Source organism: Euleptes europaea, chromosome 4 (genome assembly GCF_029931775.1).
Source record: "Euleptes europaea isolate rEulEur1 chromosome 4, rEulEur1.hap1, whole genome shotgun sequence".
Taxonomy (NCBI): Eukaryota; Metazoa; Chordata; class Lepidosauria; order Squamata; family Sphaerodactylidae; genus Euleptes; species Euleptes europaea.
In genome coordinates, this window is record NC_079315.1 from 91290473 (window position 1) to 91311678 (window position 21206).

At 43.5% G+C, this 21206-nt stretch overlaps 1 protein-coding gene across 1 annotated transcript in view; it reads left to right on the forward strand.

Moving 5' to 3' along the window:
* Nucleotides 1-21206, forward strand: part of LOC130477037 (betaine--homocysteine S-methyltransferase 1-like) — a 76596-nt gene that overhangs the window by 6349 nt on the left and 49041 nt on the right. The window contains exons 3-9 of the mRNA XM_056849028.1: nt 878-1010; nt 5190-5308; nt 7469-7660; nt 8463-8610; nt 9653-9835; nt 11023-11251; nt 12511-12792. Coding sequence (XP_056705006.1) covers nt 878-1010; nt 5190-5308; nt 7469-7660; nt 8463-8610; nt 9653-9835; nt 11023-11251; nt 12511-12703 — 1197 coding nt within the window. The 3' untranslated portion in view covers nt 12704-12792. The remainder of the gene's footprint in view (nt 1-877; nt 1011-5189; nt 5309-7468; nt 7661-8462; nt 8611-9652; nt 9836-11022; nt 11252-12510; nt 12793-21206) is intronic.

The window sequence follows — 21206 nt, forward strand, 5'->3', positions numbered from 1 at the left end:
AAAGGCCAACTCCACTCCATCCACTGTTAGTGGAGCCAATCCCTATAATACATCAGTTTGCCTGACCAGTATCATCTTTGTCTTCTCTGGATTCACTTTGTTCTACCTGATCCACCTGACCACAGCCTAAAAAGCACCTGATCAGAGCCAAGACATCTCTATAAGCTTGGATAATGAAATATAGAGCAGAGTGTCAACTGCAAACTGATGATGCACAGTCCAGAAACTCTGGGTGATCTCATTCATTGTTACCTGCCATAGAGCTGTATATAATGTTATTACTGCCACTAATGTGATTTTGTGAGTGTGAAGTGCAGAAATGAAGATAATGCTACATTGTACAGGCGCAACTAATACATCTTGTAATTGGTCACCTAGAGCTTAAAACCAAATTACAGTTTAATAGCAATGCAGTCCTAAGAATATATGCGCAGAAGTAAATCCCACCGAGTTTAATGGGAGTTACTCTCTTGTAAGTATGCTTAGTGTTTTGCAGCCTAAATTTGGTAACTTTAAGGTTTTTACTGTTTCAAGTTGATTTATGATAACCCTCTCCACCCTGCCCAGTGTTTGCTCACCATAACATTTCTGGCTACTGGAATGTCCCTGGCTCAAATTTCACTACGCTCATGAATCCACAAGCTAGGATAGTCTTAGGCAAGTCACTCTCTCCCCATCCCTTTCCCTCCCCCTCCCTCCCCCTCTCTCTGCCTCCTTCCTTCCACCACCCCCATCTCTATCTCTGCCTCAGCTCCCCGTCTGCAATATGAGAGTTATAGGATAATATTACCTGCTTATACCATTGTACCAATTGCAAGTTACACTATCTGAAGTGCTTTGTACACTTGAAATCACTATATATACGTTATTGTTTTAGGGCATCCTAGAACGTCTAGATGCTGGGGAAGTTGTAATTGGTGATGGAGGATTTGTCATCGCCCTTGAAAAGAGGGGCTATGTGAAAGCTGGTCCCTGGACGCCAGAAGCTGCAGTGGAGCACCCAGAAGCAGGTTAGTCTAATTTGTGATTTATTTATATCCTACTTTTCTCTCCAGTGGGGACCTAAAGCAGCTTACAACACACACTCCTCCATTTTACTCTCACACCAACCTTGTGAGATAAGTCTTTCAGCCTAACTGGCTCAAGGTCATCTAGCGTGGCAGACTGGGGATTCAAATGTTGGTCTCCCAGATCCTAGTCCAACACTCTCATCACTGTACCATGCTGATTTCAGCGTACCTTGTAGGTTGTGTAAATTCTTCAGCTGTAGAGTAAACACACTGGTGCTGCTGCAGTCATCTTGTTTGTGGCTTCCTAGAGGCACCTGGTTGGCCACTGTGTGAACAGACTGCTGGACTTAATGGGCCTTGGTCTGATCCAGTAGGGCCTTTCTTATGTTCTTATGTTCACACTGGCCAAAATCCAGGTAAATCAGACTTGGCTAGGTCCCTTTGAAACAAATGGAACAATCTAATTGGCTTGAGATTACTGGATCCAGTGTACTTTAGAACCACTGCAAACATTTAAATACGTTTTAGCACAAAGATTTCAATGGGATCAAAGTGAATTTACAGCTCAGTCCTAAGCAGAGTTATACATTTCTAATCCCGGTGACTTCAGTTTACTGATAAGGGTGTACCTCTGTTTAGGATTGTGCTTGTATTCTTCTCTGAATTGTGCCCACTTATTTTGCATTATTTATTTATTTCATTTATAGCCCACCTTTCTCACAGAGCACAGATTACAAAATATAGGAAACAATTTTGTTAGACAGCACAAGATATCCAGCAACAATGCTGAAAGGCTATGATTAGGTATTAGGAAACATCAAGTGGGAGGCCTGCAAGACTCCGGGGGGAGGGGGATCCCATTTTTTTCCCCATTGCAGCTGCAGGTCTCCACCATGCACCTTAAGTCCAGCAAAGGTGCCTGGAGCTGCTCTGAGCCTGAAGCCGCTTCAGGTGTCTGCAGAGTGCATGCACAGACCATGCTTTTTAAAAATTGGGGGGATTTAAACCTCCATGTTTTGATTTACTTTTTTAGATTTTTCTGCAAACTTGAAGAGTTCTCAAAGTTTGCAGAAGAATCTGTTTGGCATCAGCATAGTCCTGATCCACAGATTTAGGTATCCACAGATGGGGGTCATACATTGTAATGAGATATGTAGAGGCAAACAAAAAAACTGCCTAAGGTGTTAAATTCAAAGCTCTCTCACTGAAGTGTCTGCACAGTGATAACATTTTAAAAAGGCAGCCCAAATAAATATCTAAGAAGAAAAAAACCAAGGATTATTTTTATCAGGAACTGTATGTCACTGTGAACTGTTTTATACAGAACTGCTGCTTTAATAATGCAATTTTATAATTATCCAATTGCAGAAATACTTTAAATACAGGTTTTTTAAAAATACATCGTTTATCACCTGTACCTATAGGGGCATTTGATGAAAATGCAAATCCTGGATTTACATAGGTCTAAAATGCATGGTCCCTTAGCCCACTTTCTTCCCCGTTCCAGCCAGGATAAAATGAACCCGGGCTGCGGGGGGGACTGTACTCATTACCTTGAATGATCTGGGGCGAAGCTGTGTGCTGATCCGTCCATGAAAACAGAAAATGCGGGAGACGCGTACTTCCTGGAAAGTCAGCAACACCCCCGCCCCCGGTGATTGGTTGTTTCAAAAAAAAGGTGGAGAGGTCGCGAGGGAAGGGGTTTGGAGTTGGGTGGGCCGTTGTGACATGGGAAGACTCAGCCCGTGTTTATCTGAGACGAGCCAGGGATAACAGTTTGACTCGTGAATTACAAAAACCGGGTTCGTTTGGCATCAAGACAGGGCTGAGCCAACAGCAAATAAGGTCCCGTCCGTTCGCGAAGATTTGATCCTGGGTGAAACAGGGAATAAACAGGGAAGAAAGTGGGCTAAGGGACCATGCGTTTTAGACCATAGAAAATAAAGAAGTAAAGGCTCTGATACCCTAAAGACTACTAGAGTAATGTAGTATAGCAGTTTATAGGTTATCTGTCTCTGTTTGATGCCAGCAACTGCTAGATGCCATGCTATTTTCAGCAGCCACCCTGAGTGCAACATATAGTTCTGCTCTCATTTGTATCTCTCCGCAGGCAAAGCTGCCATTGCCATTGTGGGACGAGGTTGTCATTACTGGTGCCCACCATTTTAACTTCCCAAGCTTTATTTCTTTGGAAGATGGGAAAGATAAAATGTAATGATACAATATTTCACTAATGAAATGTATTGGGAAAGACTCTGTACATGAATCAGGCAACCATAGTTCTTAAACATGAAACAGATGCAGCTATAAATAATTCTTAAGGTCTTAAGGTCAGGACTTAGGTCCTACAATATCTATGTTAAAAATAATGTCAAAGTGTCCTTGAAACTGGATAGTGTTCTTAATTCGGTATGCCAAGAAATTAATGAGTCCTATTGGGCAATAAAGCCTTGGTTATTGTGATGCTGCTTCTTCCAGCTATTTCACAACAACAAAAAACATGCTGTGGAATTCATGGAAATTCTGCCCAAACAACTTTCAACAAATCTGGGAGGACATAAGTTCCTTTTGTCAGTAGGAATAGCTTCCTAAAGTCATCATTTGTGGTCTGTTTGTGAATATCATAGTGCCCTCTGCTGTATAAAAATGTATTTGAATATAGTGGTTGTTGCCCATTTGGGGTAGATAGCTCTCTATAATCTCCCACTTAAAATGTTTCTACATATTGCACCCACAGACTAGATGGGGTTAGAAATTAAAGTATATAAACCTGTCTCTTCTGCAGCTTCAGTAACACTGTTAATTTAAAGACTTGCTACAACATGGTGAAACAAGTTACCATTCTTCCTGTTTTACAGACAGGAAACTGATGGTGGCCTGGATTCAAATTTCCACTCAGTCATGAATGACCTTGGGCCTGTCATTTTCTCTCAGCCTGACTAATCTCACAGGGATGTTCTGAGGATAAAATACATTGGTTCTCGTAGGTTATCCGGGCTGTGTAACCGTGGTCTTGGTATTAAAAAAAAATACCAAGACCACGGTTACAGAGCCTGGATAACCTACGAGAACCAATGAACTCTGACCGTGAAAGCCTTCGACAATAATAAAATACATTGTTGTGAGCTCCTGGGTGGAAGGACAGGATGAAAATGTAACACATACTGTGACTGTAGCTTTCATTTATCATTCTGAGAGGCCTTTTCTCTCACTGATTTACATATCATATTTTCTTCTTGAGTTTCCAGCAGAAATCCTATGCGGAAAACCTGGTCCCATAGCAGCTAGTGCTACCTGAAAAAATAGTTTGATAGGGTTGCTGGGAGGTTTTGGGGGCAGAGCCTGAGGAGGGCTGGGTTTGGGGAGGGGAGGGACTTCAATGCCATAGAGTCCAATTGCCAAAGTGTTAGGAAAATTCTTTTATCAGAGGTTATGAATCGTTTGATTATGGCTGGTGAAAGTCAATTAAAGCACACGCACACAATGAATAGACAAAGTCCTTTGTCTTAGCAAAACAAACTTTACTCACTATAAAAATAGGGTAGGGAAAACGTGAGTTTAAAACAATAAGTCCTTTCTACATCCCTAGTTCCCTAAACTTGCCAGCTTGCGGCTGGCAGGAATCTACTCTTAAGCACACAGCATTTCTAAAGAACAGAAAATGCCCCACCCTCCCTGTTTGGGATCCAAAAATGGTTCTAAGTACTGTGCTCCTTCTTTAGACAAAGGAAGAGCAGTAACATGCAGATTTTGGGTACGTGACCAACAACATGTTTACAACTTATTCTCACTGACCAATAGCTAATTGACACATTGGATATTACATCACCTTCTTGAACTGGTCAACATCAATACAATCAATTTAACCCTTGTCTGTCTGACATATAGCGAAGCTCGCTATCTATTCCCCAACACAAAGTGGCCATTTCCTCCAGGTGAACTGATCTCTATCGGCTGGAGATCAGTTGTAATAGCAGGAGATCTCCAGCTTCTACCTGGAGGTTGGCAACCCTAAGTTTGAAGCTAATATCTGAATTTGAACAAAGTATAAATTAGCCATTTTCTATCAACACTAGAAGTTTCACAAGGGCTATTTTGAACTGCAACCCAATATAAAAGTTGCAGATAGGCCACAAAGCTAACATTAATTTTGTATTTTGTTTCTTTTACATTTTTCAGTTCGTCAACTGCATCGAGAATTTCTCAGGGCTGGATCAAATGTTTTGCAGACTTTCACCTTTTATGCCAGTGAAGACAAATTGGAGAACAGGGGAAACTATGTAGCTGCTAAAATTTCTGTGAGTAGTTTCATCTGTTTATATTAATAATTTTGTCTACTTGTCAAAAATATCGACCCACAGAACATAACATCTTGCCAAGACCCAACTGATTTATTTACAGTGCAGTCTTAAGCAGAGTTACGCCTTTCTAAGTGTGTTGACTTCAGTAGACTTAGAAGGGTGTAACTTTTGCTTAAGATTTTATTGCTCAAGTTGTAGATATAAAAATCAAAATAAAATGTAGTAAGATTTGAGATAATGAAAGGGCATGGAAAAGTTATTATGTAGAACCAGAATAACAAAAAACAGAGTTGGTCAGATTGAAGCTGGGTTATATTACTGCATTTCTTTTTCACAAAATGTTTGCACTTCAGTCAATATTATGGAAAAGACCAACTACCAAGGGTTAAAATTGCTTATTATAGGTAGCCATTTGTATTTCTATGCTCAGAAGTAAATCTTTATATTATGAAATAATATACAAATAATAAAGATGAATTATTGTAAAAATGATTTGTCAGTTAACTGGAACACCGTAATTGATTTGGAAAATAAAGCTGTAAGACAATTGGTCTTTTGGTCCTCATTCAGAGAAATTCGAGTTCAGCAGTAACTTCCAACAACATTTTTCAGGGTATAAGCTTTTATAAGTCAAAGCTCACTTTGTCTGATATGAATCTTTTGGAGCTGACTAAGCAAGCTTTGACTCATGGAAACTTGTACCCTGGAAAATATTGGGTGTCTGGACTTTAATGTTGTTCTACTATTATAACACTGCTACCCATCTCAAACTAAATTGAGAGACTATAGTACTAGCATTATGGTTGGTAGAGAGATCCTATTATAAATCCCTTAATCTTTAACTCTGTAATCCACTTTAAGTAGGTTTTCTAGCTCTAGGTTGGGAAATACCTGGAGATTCTGTGAATGGAGCCTGAGGAGGGCAGGGTTTGGGGAGGGGAGGGACTTCAATGCCATAGAGTCCACCTTCCAAAGTGGCCACTTTCTCCAGGTGAACAGATCTCTGTCGCCTGGAGATCAGTTCTAATCCCAGGAGATCTCCAGCTACCACCTGGAGTTTGGCAACCCTAGCCTTGAGTCCTAGTGAGAAAGATGAACTATAAATAACATAAATAAATACATCAACCTTACTGTTCAGGTAAAATTGTATTAAATGTCTTTGTCCTGTATCTGAAATCCTTTTTAAAATATATATTTTAGTAATTTCTTGTCAAGGCTGGGTGGGGTGGATTTACAATATTTATGTCAGCCTTGAAAGACATTACCTTTTAACATTATTTTTGTTTAAAGGAATCCCTGAGAAAATGTGAAAATATTCAGGAAGCATTGCCCTAAATAGACTATAGTTGTTTCCACAAAACAATGATCCTTGTGTAGCTTTGATTGCCTCAGCATTTACAGTGGCATTGGAAAAGATGGACCGTTTTCTCTGCACTTTCTTTGTCTCAACTCTCTGCAGCCTCCATTCTCCCCACTTATTAAGTTGAATTTTAGAATTTTAATTGTCATTATTTTAATGTTATGTTCACCGCCTTGTGGACCTTGATTGGGTGGAAAGGCAGCATAAAAATGATTGAAATAAATAAACATAAAATATTCCTTGCTTTGCCTTTCTTGACTCATAGTTTGGATATGAATCTGCATTAATAGCAATCTTTATCCAAACTCATGACATCTTCCACATTATCTCCTATAGTTCCCCCCCATTTACTATTAGCTTTTAGAGATTTATCTGTATCTGCTTTGTATATTGATTTAATAGCAAGACTCTTAAATTGATTTATGGCCTGTATTCTGAAATATTTTGAAATTCTGTGGTAAACTTGTTCAGACTGAATTGGCTCGAAAGCCATTTAATAGTTCTATCCACCCTGCCATTTTAATCCCACTTTTTCTCCATTTTCTCTGGGCAAGGAGTAAACAGTGGTAGACCACACTTCTCCAAACACCCCGTCTACGGCTTCAGGCTGCAAAAGGGGAAACTGATTCAGATGTTCCTTTGGATACATCAGGAACACCACCAATGAAACCTTTGAACCCACAACTGGAAATCTCGACTGTCTTTAAGAAATTCCATTATGCTGATACATATATAAGCATTTTGTTTTCTACAGTATAAGGATATAGTCACCACTAAATGTGTTTTTGTGCCGTTAGGGCCAGAAAGTGAATGAAGCCGCTTGTGACATTGCAAAAGAAGTGGCTAAAGAAGGAGATGCTCTGGTGGCCGGGGGTGTCAGTCAAACGCCTTCGTACTTAAGTGGCAAGAGTGAAGCTGAAGTTAAAACGATCTTTCGAAAGCAGCTAGACGTTTTTAAGAAAAAAGATGTGGACTTCTTAATTGCAGAGGTAAATGAAACCGTCAAAGGAACTGTGATTTCTCCCAATGAGGATAGAGGGCGCCATGATGGGTAACAAACCAACAAACCAGAATATTTGTTGCAATCTACAGTGTGTGGCAGTGTTATGTTTACTATATGAATTAAGTTCAGTTCTGGAAATAAGGCTAAAGAAGTAATGAGATTACGTTTGTGTTACTCCACATTTCAAGATCTTGTTCAGCATGTGCTTGTTACTATGTCCCTTCTTTGACTCAAAAGCACAATGTGCTAGAATTGAGCACTGTATCTGCTATGTTAATATGTGGCTAGTCCCCATGAGGTTCAACATCTGCCATTCCCATTTGTTATAAATTCTGTTAACCATTCTCCAATTAAATCTATATTCTAACTTGTCCTGGTGTGCAAAGTAGTCTGCTATTTGACCGTAACCCCAAAGTCAAATAGCTCTTTACGTGGAAACATTTTATATATTTAGGGACTTGATGTTACAAATGGGATGTGGAATGGTATGGTACAGCCTTATCTTGTCATATCATGGAAGCTAAGTAGGGTCGGTACTTGGATCGGGGAACCACCAAGAAAGACTGCAGAGGAAGGCAGTGGCAAACCACCTCTTCTTCTCGTTTGCCCTGAAAACACCTTTCCAGAGCTGCCATAATTCAGTTGCACTTGACAGCGTATACATACAAAATGTTAAAACAAGCTACATTTTGGGTTTTGGATTTTCAATGTTTTCACATGTTGGCAAAACAGCACCTCTGAATCTCCTTTTATTCTACCCCCTCTGTTGTTTTTAATATGCACTGTAGTATTTTGAACATGTTGAAGAAGCTGCATGGGCAGCTGAAACCTTAAAGGAATCTGGGAAGCCGGTTGCAGTTACGATGTGCATTGGTCCAGAAGGAGACATGCATGGTGTTCTTCCTGGAGAATGTGCTGTTCGGCTTGTAAAAGCTGGTAAGGATCTGGTTTTCCTTTATCCATTGATTGTGGGGAAATATTAACACTTTTTGACCTGAACATTGCTAAACCGCTATACGTAATGTAACTGTTGGAAGTACGAGACAGTGGACTGTTCCTTTGTACAACTTCACTTTTTATTAGCTGTGTTTGGGAAGAAGTATGCAAACAGTGTGGATGTGTAAAACTCTGTGTTAGGCACAGCAGGCAGGTAACTTGTCAGCTATATATTGAAAGAATTGTTTACAAATTGTTTATTTTATTTTAAAATTTCTAACCCCCCCCTATTCCTTAGACTAAGAGTATAAATGGAATTTTTAGAAGTGCAAATATAGATTGCTGACAAGTGATCTTGTAGCCTACTCCAACCATTACAGAATAAGTAAACCTGCTTCAAAACTCAACCCTTGAGTTTGTTGCCAGATTTTAAAAATGTTTGTTGCAAAAGAGCTGTTGTGCTTCAGTGGAAAATCAACAACAGTAAATTATTTTTCTTGGGACAAACTGATCATTTATTTTAATACATATCCATATTTTTTTTCTTGCATAAAACTTACTATGAACTTTCTGAAATCCTCCTTGCTTGCCCGAAAGCAATCGGAGCAAAATCAATGGCATAATAGAACTATGGCGTATTAGTTGGGCAGAATTGAAGGAATCTGCTCATACCAAAAAATTATGCATTTCTTAAAATGCTAGAAAGGTCAGTTCAGAATACAGGACACATGAACGCCACCTTGCAAAGTGTGGGTCTCATACTAGCATCTGGCCTTCCTAGTATTATGAAGACCTATGTCTTTTGCTATTTTCAGGCTGCTTCCAAACATACATGTTCAAGATAAAGTTGCTTCAAGCAGGTCTCTGAACAAGTGGCATATAAATTCTCTGAACAGGCAGATAAATAATACAGTTTAGAAAACCTAAGATCAAAAAGGGCTCTGTGAGCACCGACCACATAGGCTAAAAGCATTATTTGAGTTATAACTTAAGTTGATGATGAAAGACATCATGGGAAATTGTTTCCTCTTTGTCCTTATAGGTGCTTCTATTGTTGGCGTGAACTGCCATTTTGATCCCGAAACCTCCCTCAGAACGGTGAAACTCATGAAGGAGGGCTTGCAAGCTGCTAAGCTGAAGGCACATCTGATGTCACAGCCACTTGCCTTTCACACACCTGATTGCGGGAAGCAAGGTTTCATTGATCTACCAGAATTTCCTTTTGGTAAGCTTTTATGTGCAACGTCAGACACTCATCAGGTTGCACTCTTAAATTTGGCTGACTCAGATGAGTTTTCTTCTGAGAGGAAACTGGAACTGATGTTAAAATACTTAACATTTCAGATCAGAGCAAGCTATGTTTGTTAACTGTAACAAAAATGAGACCCCCCCCCCCAAAAAAAAGACACAGCATAATACAGTGTGGGATTGTGTCTTAGGTAGAATTGGAAAATAAAATTAATGCATGGTAAATTCTTCTCCAAAAGCTTCAATAAATTCCCATATTATATACGTGTATTCTTTTCTTCTATAACTGAACTATTGAATAAGGAAAATAACCAGAATCCCAAGCATTGTAGACAAACTGTACTTAACACTAGGTCATTTTTGTTTCTCCTTGACAATTTGGGGGGAAGTGCTTTTATAAAATGCAGTTGTAGAGGCTGCAATCTAAAACTAAAAAATTGTGTGGAGGTGGAGGCTCCTTAATCTTTCATCCTCTGATAGTTCTTCTCCTAGTAATTGTGTATCCATCCCTGGCTGCTTTCGCCATGGTGGAGGAAAAGATATAGTTATTCATATCTTTATTTTCCCCCTTGCAAGGGTTTTAGTAGAAAAATTTGTCCAAGGGGAAAAGGGTTATAGAAACCTTCCCCCCAAGCTGGTGGAACTTTGATTTCAGGCTCCGCGGCTGTATTTTTTTTTAAATTAGTATAAACTATGAGTGACTGAGAGCTATGTGTAGTTTGATCCTCTGTCAGTATGCTGGATGTAGAATTTGGAAACAGAAGGGCACGGTAGGGATTCACCTCCTTGCTTGTTGTAGTGTGTGAGTTACTGCGGCATGTGAGCTCTTGCCAGAGCGGGAACGAGTTAAATTTGCTTTGTTCTTCAGTCTTTAAATTAAGAACGGCTCCTCCCAACATTGTTCTTCAAATTGTCTTTCACTTTGGGTACCTTAAAAGAGAGACTGTTTCCAGAGATTAAGACTAACTTCTTGGCACTACCTAAAAACTGTTTAAAAACTAAAAAAAAGTAGTGAATGACTGCATACTTGTTGTCTAATCTGATTAATGGACTCCAAACAGAAATAATACATTCTGGAAATTTTTGGGATAATAGTAGTTGTACAAACTCTATGCAAAATACACAGGCAACGGTGAAGCTAAAGCAATTGCTTTATCATTACAGCTTTGGAGCCAAGGATCCTCTCCAGATGGGATGTGCACAAGTACGCAAGAGAAGCCTATAATTTAGGGATCCGGTTCATTGGCGGCTGCTGTGGCTTTGAACCATATCACATCAGAGCGATTGCTGAGGAGCTGGCTCCGGAAAGAGGGTTTTTGCCACAAGCTTCTGAAAAACATGGCAGCTGGGGGAATGGTTTGAGCATGCATACCAAACCCTGGATCAGAGCAAGGTCAGTATATTGGAGCTGTGAGGCTAAAATAGCCCAGTAAATCATTTTTCTTCTAAAACTTTGGTGACTCAGATAGCAAATTTAGGAATTACAGGACGGTGGATTGTTGAGAAGTTGTAGAATGTTTAGTTCTCTCAGTTTGCAAGCAGAGTCTTGGAAGGGAAGATGTATAGGAAGGGAAGATTTATAGGCCTAAGTGGCAGGACAAAATCAATGGGTGCAAGGCATTCCTCGGCACATACATTAAGGTCAATATTCTGGTTGAATTAAATCTCTTAAAATTTACTGCAAAGTAAATGGACTTGTTCAACAGCTATGCAATTTTTAGTTCCCTCAGATCTGGTGATTATAGAAAAGCTGTTCATTATACTTTTGGCTAGAAGTTTTGCCATGATTAGTAAAGCTGAATAGATTGAATTCAATAAGAATTATTACTTCTTAGTTTGTGTTTTGGATAGTTCCCCTTGAAGAAGAACACTTATGTTTTAAACATGCTGGGATGTATTCAGAGGACCTCAAGCAGAACTAGGGTTGGCTAGCAACCAGTGGGAGTCAGAAAGGCGGGGAGATGGGGGAGCAATATTGACTGACAGTGTAACGTTATTTCTGGGTTAAACCCAGAAATTATTTCAGTCTGTTATAGTAATAATTGGAAACTCTGTGGTTTTACTAATGGCTGGCAAACCCTGTTTAGAATAGTCCTTTGCACTGATTTAATGTATTAAACAATTAGAAGAAGAAGAGTTGGTTTTTATATGCCGACTTTCTCTGCCACTTAAGGGAGACTCAAACCGGCTTACAATCACCTTCCCTTCCCCTCCCCACAACAGACACCCTGTGAGGTAGGTGAGGCTGAGAATGACTTGCCCAAGGTCACCCAGCTGGCCTCGTGTGTAGGAGTGGGGAAACAAATCCAGTTCACCAGTTAGCCTCCGGTGCTCATGTGGAGGAGTGGGGAATCAAACCCGGTTCACCAGATCAGATTCCACCGCTCCAAACCACCATTCTTAACCACTATACCATGCTGGCTCACCAATTACTTAATTGGTGTTAGTGAGAAGCTGGATATTCTTGTAACTAACGAAGTAGTTTGAAGTATAGCCTGTATAAAGCCCACTTTGATTAAGAAGGTGTGTGTGTGTGTGTGTGTGTGTGTATCTATATCTCTATCTCTATCTCTATATATCTATCTATATCTATATATCTATCTATATATATCTATATATCTCCACATGATTTTTCTTTTCTTGTTAACCTAGGGCTAGGAAAGAATACTGGGAAAATCTGTTGCCCGCATCAGGTCGACCCTATTGCCCCTCATTGTCAAAGCCAGATGGCTGGGGAGTGACCAAAGGAGATGCTGAGCTGATGCAGCAGAAAGAAGCCACAAGTGAAGATCAGTTAAAAGAGCTCTTCAAGAAACAGACATTCAAATCCAGCACCACACCCTGAATGTTTAGCAATTTCACATGTGCCTTCTGGTCTCACAAGAAGACCATTGGATCAAAGCCAATATGCATAATACAGAGAAAGTTTGTCATGTTCCAGTCGAATTGAAATCAAGATATCAAAACATTGTTAAAATGCTCTTGCATGTAGCTAAGTGCATCACTGATATCTGTTAAATACTGAGCAGAGGCTCAATATATGTAGGAGTTCAGCAGTATTCATGTGTAAGAGAAATGGCTTGTATTAACACCAATAAATACTTACAGATTATTGAATATGTAAAACTGAAACACCTTGTTGTAAGACATCAGAGAAACTAGATTCTATTCATTTTTAAAGCATTTGAGTCATTTTGTGAACGTTTGTGATTTATTTATTGACATTATTTATCGTCTGCCTTTCTCACTTGGACTCAAGGCGGATTACAGAGTGAGTCAATACAATCGATGAATGGGACATTCAATGAACAATGCAATAGGAATTAGAGTTGTAGAACCAACCAGAAGTCTAAAAACAGAACTGAAGCAAAGCAGAAGTATTAAGATGACACTTCAAATGATGCAAAATTCCAATACAAAATCCGTAGCTTCAACAACTACGAATGAACACAGGAAGTCAACAAGAGTTGGGCATCGTTCCATTATGCTTCTTCTAATTGCAGCTGAAGCCATTCTTCTTCCAGCTGCCACTGCTGAGACCACAAGATGGGGAGGTGGCAGAAGCAGCCATGTACCCATCCCTTGTGCCAACTGTTTTCTTTAATGGTACACTGCTTTGGAAAAGCAGCATATAAACACAATATTGCCATATATTGCAGCATACTCAGATTCCAGGGAAGTACCAAAAGGTGCCAGAGAGTGATTCCCTTCTCAGAGATGGAGTGCCCTGAGGGTCTATGGACCAGGGCTGAAGTAGAATAGGGGACCTTAGGATTAGTGTAAGCTCGAGGGGTACCTGGCAATCCTGTGGCCAACTGATCATCCCTCTCCAAGGGCAACCCAAAAGGTGGACTGCACCATATGTGTTCCCATAGTCACATTCAACGTGACCCGTGACGTCGTGACTTGCCTCTGCTCCCTCTGGTCATCCATTGGCCTTCTCTCCATCCCTAGGACCCTCCAACTGACCCCCAATAGGGGATCTGGCAACTGTTGCCAGATGTCCATATACTGGAGCGGCCCCACACCTGGGCATAGGGTCCGCAGCTGGCTCACTCCATCCCCCTACCCTCTCTTCCATGTGGGCAGCAATCAAGCAGGGGCAGTTGGAGACTCACTAGAAGCGGTGGCATGCTTTCTCCATGGGTCACCATCTGTTAGGGTGACTGCCACCACCTAGATGGTCTGTGAGCTGTTGCGAGGGAGATCAGGGACAGACAGGTGCACATTGAGAGGCTGTTGGGGGACTTGTTAGTGGTGCTATGGGCCCCTGCATGATGCCCCCCACCAGATGCCTTCCTCCTGCTCCGCCTCCAGCAGGGGTGGTGTGGATGTTGGCCTGGGGGCACCCTCAGCAGCAGGGGGGGCGTGCTGGGAGGCACGCCTGCTGGTGACCAGAGGACCTGCAACTGCATAAACTCCGACATCGCCCCATGCCCTATTTGAGGCGATGGCACTCTTTTGTGCCGTATGGGCCAAGGGCCTGCTTGTGGTCTCTGTGGGAGGGGATTGCTGAGGCACTTGCCAACTCTGTGAGCTGCCCAGTGTCTGATGGCAGGTCCCAGTCCCTTTAAGGGGGAAGGGTGTGTGTGCTGCAGACATAGAACCACTATCCCTGCCCACCCCTTGGCTATGATGAGTGCAGGGCTAGGCCCCTGATTCGTTTTGCCTGCCTTGTCCGTCATGGCCCAGCTGTCACAACACCTGGATGGGGCGCTACAGCGTGGTTGCTGAGAACACCGACATGGTTGCAGCCTCAGAAATCCAGTTACACGTGTTTTTTTCCTGCCAGCCGCTCACTAACCAAACTCTTTAGGGAGCAGCTACACCAGTGGCCGGCTGTGACAGTACGGGCAGCTCCTAGGATTGTACTGGTGATGTATTTTTTCTGTGTGCTAACAGACAGCTTTTTGTGTGATATTGTCACACTTTTACTAGTAAGTGCATTTAACACCTTTGAATGTTTGTCTAGCTGTGTGGTAAGGCACAGAAAGAGTTAAACCCAATTTTCCATGGACATCCTAAGGGTTTGGCAGTGTAGCAGAATTTTGCATTCTCGCTCTGAAGCTTCAGCACGAACCTAGACAAGCAGGAAGTTTCTCAGGGGTGTCGAATTCATTTGTGAGGAGGGCTGGATATAACATAAATGTCACTTGGTCAGGCCGACTGTGTACCAAATAAATAAATACTACAAAATGCCTGTGTCTTCTATAGAGTTGGGATCTCTAGTCTAGATCAACTTGCTTCACCTCCGTTTTTTTTTTGTGAATGGTCAAGTCGCAGCCAATTTTAAGACAAAAGACATTCAGGGGTTTTCTCTTCCCTTTCTGTGTATCAGCCCTTGTATTCCTTGGTGGTCTCTTATCCAAATACTGATCAGGTCGGACCCTGCTTAGTTTCTGAAACCTGACAAGATTGGCGGAGCCTAGGCTATCTAGGTCTGGGCTTTTCCTCTTTAGAAAAGCTTTAAAATGTGTTTGATGACATTGCCTCCTAGTGGCAATATATATAGTTACAAAATAGAAGGATTTAAAGCTTTTCTTGCTTGGACTTAATACAAGTAGTTTAACTTGGGGGACGGGGTGGGGGAAGTAACCACACACACACAAAGCTTTTTTTAAAATGAGGCTCACATGTCCTAAGCAACCTAATCATGTCCTCTGCCATTCTGTTCCTGTCTGTGTGTGTGTGTGTGAAGTGCCGTCAAGTCGCTTCCGACTCATGACGACCCTATGAATGAAAGTCCTCCAAAATGTCTTATCTTTGGCAGCCTTGCTCAGATCTTGCAAACTGAAGGCTGTAGCGTCCTTTATTGAGTCAATCCATATCTTGTTGGGTCTTCCTCTTTTCCTGCTGCCCTCAACCTCTCCTAGAATGACTGTCTTTTCCAGTGACTCTTGTCATCTCATGACGTGACCAAAATACAACAGCTTCAGTTTCGTCATTTTAGCTTCTAGGGTCAGTTCAGGCTTGATTTGATCTATAACCCACTGATTTGTTTTTTGGCAGTCCACGGAATCCGTAACACTCTCCTCCAATACCACATTTCAAAGGAATCTATTTTCTTCCTATCAGCTTTCTTCACTGTCCAGCTTTCACACCCATACATTTCTCTTTCTCTGAAAGGTACCAGGAAAGCTTTTGTGGAAGCAATCCTAAGCAGGTCCACTTGAAACTAGGTCTAGTTTAGCCAATAAGACTCACTCCCAGGAAAGTGTTCTGAGGATTGTAGTCTGTGTTCTGGGTCTTACTGGCTAGTTTTTAATGGTTGTTAATGATTTCAGGTTTTTATGACTTTAAATAGATACTATATAAAGGCTTTATATAAATGAACACATAAACAGTGCTTTTGCTTGCTGATTCACCCAAGCATTAAGAAGTCAATGCCTTCAGTAGATTTTAGCGTGTTGAACCAGATTTGTGATTTATCCTACAGCAATCCATATGGCAAACATACATGGACGGCTAGTTGCTCTAGACCTGTTTTCTAGTGCTGAAGAGGAAGAGTGAAAATTTTAAAGCAAAAACATTTACCAAATGATGGAGAGATGCATGTAAAGGAAATAATAGCTTTGCTCCTGTTCATCGGGGTTTTCTTTTTTAAAGGTTGCCAGACTGCTTCCACTGTATGATAACTATGCATTTAGAAACAACAAAAGCCCTTGACAATAGCGCATGGGTAGCAAATATGCAAGCCCTGACCTGGATGACCCAGGCTAGCCTGATCTCGTCAGATCTCAGAAGCTAAGCAGGGTCAGCCCTGGTGTAAGCTCTTGACCCATCGAACCAGAAATCACCACAGAGACAATCAGATTCCAAGCAGATGGCTTTACTGGTCAAATAGGCAATACAGTGCTTTGAAGGCAAGATGACAGCTATGAGTTGTCTTGCCCGTTATTTGGAAATATAAGGCAGAGAAACGGCGGGAGATTGCAAAGCATAAACAGAGCATTATTTCCCAGGAGTGGCGTTCCCAGGCTTTGGTATGTGTAGCCGTCCTTGAAGTCTGGACGGTCCATCAGAGAAACGAAAGGAAACATCTAAACCGAGATAACAGCCTGACATTCTGCTCCCCTTAAGACCCCCTCCCATCCGGCAAGGGGGCTGGTCTGTCCGGGTAGGTATTGTGAAAGGCGTTGACGAGTTTGGGGGCGGAGACATCCCATGCGCGAACCCATTCGTCATAGGCAGGGGGGAAGTGTTTCCAGCGGATCAGTATTGCAAGGCCCCATGGTGTATGCGGGAATCCAGGATTTTGGAGACTTCGAAATGTTCTTCCCCCCCCCCACCATTATGGGCTGTTCAGGAGGCGGCTCCGGGTGCCATTGCGGGGAAGCAACATGGGGCTTTAGAAGGCTGATATGGAAAACGGGGTGCACACGCCTCAGAGTTTTGGGGAGAGACAGTTCCACCGTGACAGGATTTATGAGGCGGATGATGGGAAATGGGCCAATGTATTTAGCATTGAGCTTATGGCACGGATGGGTGGAGCGCAGGTTCTTGGTGGAAAGGTATACCAAGTTACCCACTTGCAGGTCCCCACCGGGGGAACGATGCTTGTCAGCCTGCGCCTTGTATTTGCGCTTGGCTCGGTCTAGGTTGCTAACCAGCCAGGGCCACGTTGTACGGAGGGTGTGTGCCCAAGAGGCAATGTCGGCATCCCCCTCCCCCTCTAATCCTTCTATTGGGGTGATAGGACTGAAGTCCTGTCCATACACCGCATAAAACGGGCTGAAACCTGTGGACTGATGTACAGCATTATTGTAGGCGTATTCTGCAAAAGGCAACAGTTCCACCCAGTCATCTTGGTGGTAATTGACATAACAGCGCAAATAGCATTCAAGTACAGCATTGACACGTTCGGTTTGACCATCCGTTTGGGGATGGTATGCACTAGACAACCCCTGCTCCACCCCCACCAATTTGAGAAAAGCTTTCCAAAACTTAGCAACGAAACTACTTCCGCGGTCACAGATTATCTTGCGCGGAAACGAATGTAGTCTAAAGACATGTGACACGAAGAGGCGGGCCAACTTCTGAGCGGAGGGGATCCCTGCACATGGAACCAAATGTATTTGCTTAGAAAATAAGTCAGTGATAACCCATAACACAGTTTTTCCCCCGCTGAGAGGGAGATCCGTCATAAAATCCATAGCAATCACTTCCCAGGGTTTGCTGGGTATTTCAAGTGGTTGCAGTAGTCCTGGGGGCTTGCCTTGAGATCGTTTGACTGTGGCGCAAACAGGACAGCTGCGAATAAAAGAGTCAATGTCAGAACGCATTCCCCCCCACCAAAATTGTCTGCGCAACAGGTGAAGGGTCTTTAGGAACCCAAAGTGTCCAGCTGTTTTTACTCCATGAGCCAAGTGTAAGACGTCTTTTCGGAGCGCTTTGGGCACATATAATTTTGAGTCTTTGTACCAAGAGCCTCCTTGTTCGATTACACCAGGAGGCAGGGTTTGATCAGAGCGTTCCATAAGGCATTGTTCCCGAAGGGAATTTAAGAAAGATTCGGAGATGGGAACCCCCCCCTTGTTTACGGTGGTAGTAGGAGCAGTTATGGGGGTTGACGAGGGGGAAGCGCTTACGTGCGGTGGTGTGCAGACTGCAGGCGGCTGGGCGGCCGGTTGGGTTGGAGGAGCTGGAGCGCCGGCTATCGTGTGTTTCCGTTGTGGGGGCAGCTGGGCGGCCGGTAGGGCTGGAGGAGCTTGCGCGCCGGCTACCGTGTGCTTCCGCTGGGGCAGCGTCTGGGATCGAGTTTGTACAGCCAGTACGGGCAGGGCTTCTCTTTGCGCGGGCTTAAATAAAGAGTTTGTTGGCCGATCGAGTTTCGCCGGGTATTGAGGCAACCGGGAGAGAGCATCTGCGAGAACGTTTTGTTTTCCAGGGACATGCTTCAGGACAAAACGAAACTGAGCAAAGAATTCCGCCCAACGCTGTTGTTTCGCGGATAACTTATGGGTTCCCATGAGGGCGGCTAGATTCTTGTGATCGGTCCATACTTCGAAGGGGACTTTAGACCCTTCCAGGAATTGTCGCCATAGAGTAAGCGCATGGTGAACGGCTGAGGCTTCTTTCTCCCAAATGGGCCAGTTCAATTGGGAGTGCGCAAATTTCTTTGAGAAATAAGCGCAGGGGTGAAGGAGACCATCTGGTCCTCTTTGGAGCAGGGCCCCTCCCATAGCCACGTCGGAGGCATCGACTTGTACAATGAACATTCGATTTGGGTCTGGGTGCCGTAGCACAGGTTCCAACGTGAAAAGGCGTTTGAGGGCTACAAAGGCGGTCTGGCATTGATCAGTCCACAGTATCTTAGCGGAGGGTAGTGTAGCAGAGCTTCCTTTACCCTTGGTTTTCAGAAGGTCGGTGATGGGCAGCGCTATTTGGGCGAAGTTAGGGATAAATCCACGGTAGAAATTAGCAAAGCCCAGAAACTGTTGTACTTGCTTGCGGTTGGAGGGAGGAGTCCAATCGAGGACAGATTGGACCTTGGCCGGGTCCATGCTAAGGCCATGGTGGGAGATTATATATCCCAAGAAAGTTATTTTGCTCTGGTGAAATTCGCATTTAGCCAACTTTGCAAAGAGTTGGTGATTGCGCAGGCGGTGCAGAACTTCTCGGACCAAAGTGACGTGCTCGTCCATGGTTTTTGAATAAATAAGAATGTCATCCAAATAAACTACCACCCCGCGGTACAGTAAATCATGGAGGATTTCGTTGATGAGTTGCATGAAGACCCCCGGGGCACCTTTTAACCCGAAGGGCATCACAAGGAATTCAAACATTCCAAAACAGCTAGAGAAGGCAGTGAGGGGTTCGTCCCCCTCGCAGATACGGACGCGGTAGTAGGCTTCTACTAGGTCCAATTTGGACAATATACGTCCTTCTTGTAGTTGTCCCAAAATATCTGAAATTAGCGGTATAGGATAGGCGTTGGCTTGAGTAACTGCATTGAGTTTTCGGAAGTCAATGCAGAGGCGTTGGTCGCCCTCCTTTTTTCGGACGAAAAACGCGGGGGCTGAGTTGGGAGCATTCGATGGGCGAATGAACCCTCTGGCAAGGTTTTTGTCCAAAAAGTCCCGTAGTACAGTGCGCTCGGAAGAGCTCATAGGGTAAATCTTATTCTTGGTTAATGTGCAGTCCTTCACCACCTCAATTGCACAGTCAGTGGCCCGGTGGGGGGGTAAGGCATCACATTCTTTAATGTTAAAAACATCCGCAAAGTCCTGGTATACATCAGGTAGGGACGGCGGTGATGGGACATCGGAGATTAATGCCGGAGCGGGTGGAGACAGCACCACAACTTGCTGTCGGTGCTGGTCGCATTTGGGGTTAGCAAAGGAGATAGTGTTCGTCTCCCAGTCTATACTGGGACTATGACCTTTAATCCAGTTAATTCACAGGACCACTTCAAATCGGATAGGGGCTATGGTAAAGTCTATTTGCTCCCAGTGGGAACCAATACCCATCGCTACTCCCCGTGTGCAATGATCGACTGGTCCCCCCTTAAAAGGGCTCCCATCCATCTGGGCAAATTGGACGGGAGCTGGTAAAGCCTCGGACTTGACTTTGAGGGCTGCAAACGTGGCCTCACTGATTAAAGTGCGGCCGCAGCCAGAGTCAATAAGTGCCTTGACAGGCAGTTGGGGACCCCCTTTATAGTGTTGCAACACTGCGTCCACATACACCGTATTTTCTACTTCTTTCACCTTCGTCGGTTTCGTAGGTTTTGCAGGAGAAGCTGCGGGGGTCTGCGGGGACGTTCCATTCACCGCAGAGTGTGACCGGTTATTAGACAGGTCAAGAGGCGAGTCCAGGTTTAGCACTGGGGTATCCTGGAGATGATCCCCGTCCGAAGATGGAGAATTGTCCCCCACTGGGGCACTTGTAATCCGAGACCCGGAGGGGTCTGTAGAAACAGGAAGATCGGGAGAGTCTCTGAACTGAAGTGCAGAGGGTGTGAACCGACCCGGCATTGTACTGCGGGCGGCCGCAGTGCCTCCGCGTTGAGGTCTTCCCCGGTTTTGTGACAGGTCAGGAAGCGAGTCCAGGGTTAACGCTGGGGTATCCCAGGGAAGATCCCTGTCCGAAGATGGAGAATTGTCCCCCACTGGGGCACTTGTAATCCAGGACCCGGAGGGCTCTGCAGAAGTAGGAAGTGCAGAGGGTGTGGGCCGTCCCGGTGCTGTACTGCGGGTGGCCGCGGTGCCTCTGTGTTGAGGTCGTCCCCGAGCTCGGGGCAATGCATTCGGTCGAGGGAGTTCCAGGCGTTGAGGACATACTGAAACAAAGTGGTTCATCGCGCCGCAAACGAGGCAAGCTCCCCTTTGGAATTGGGATTCGCAATC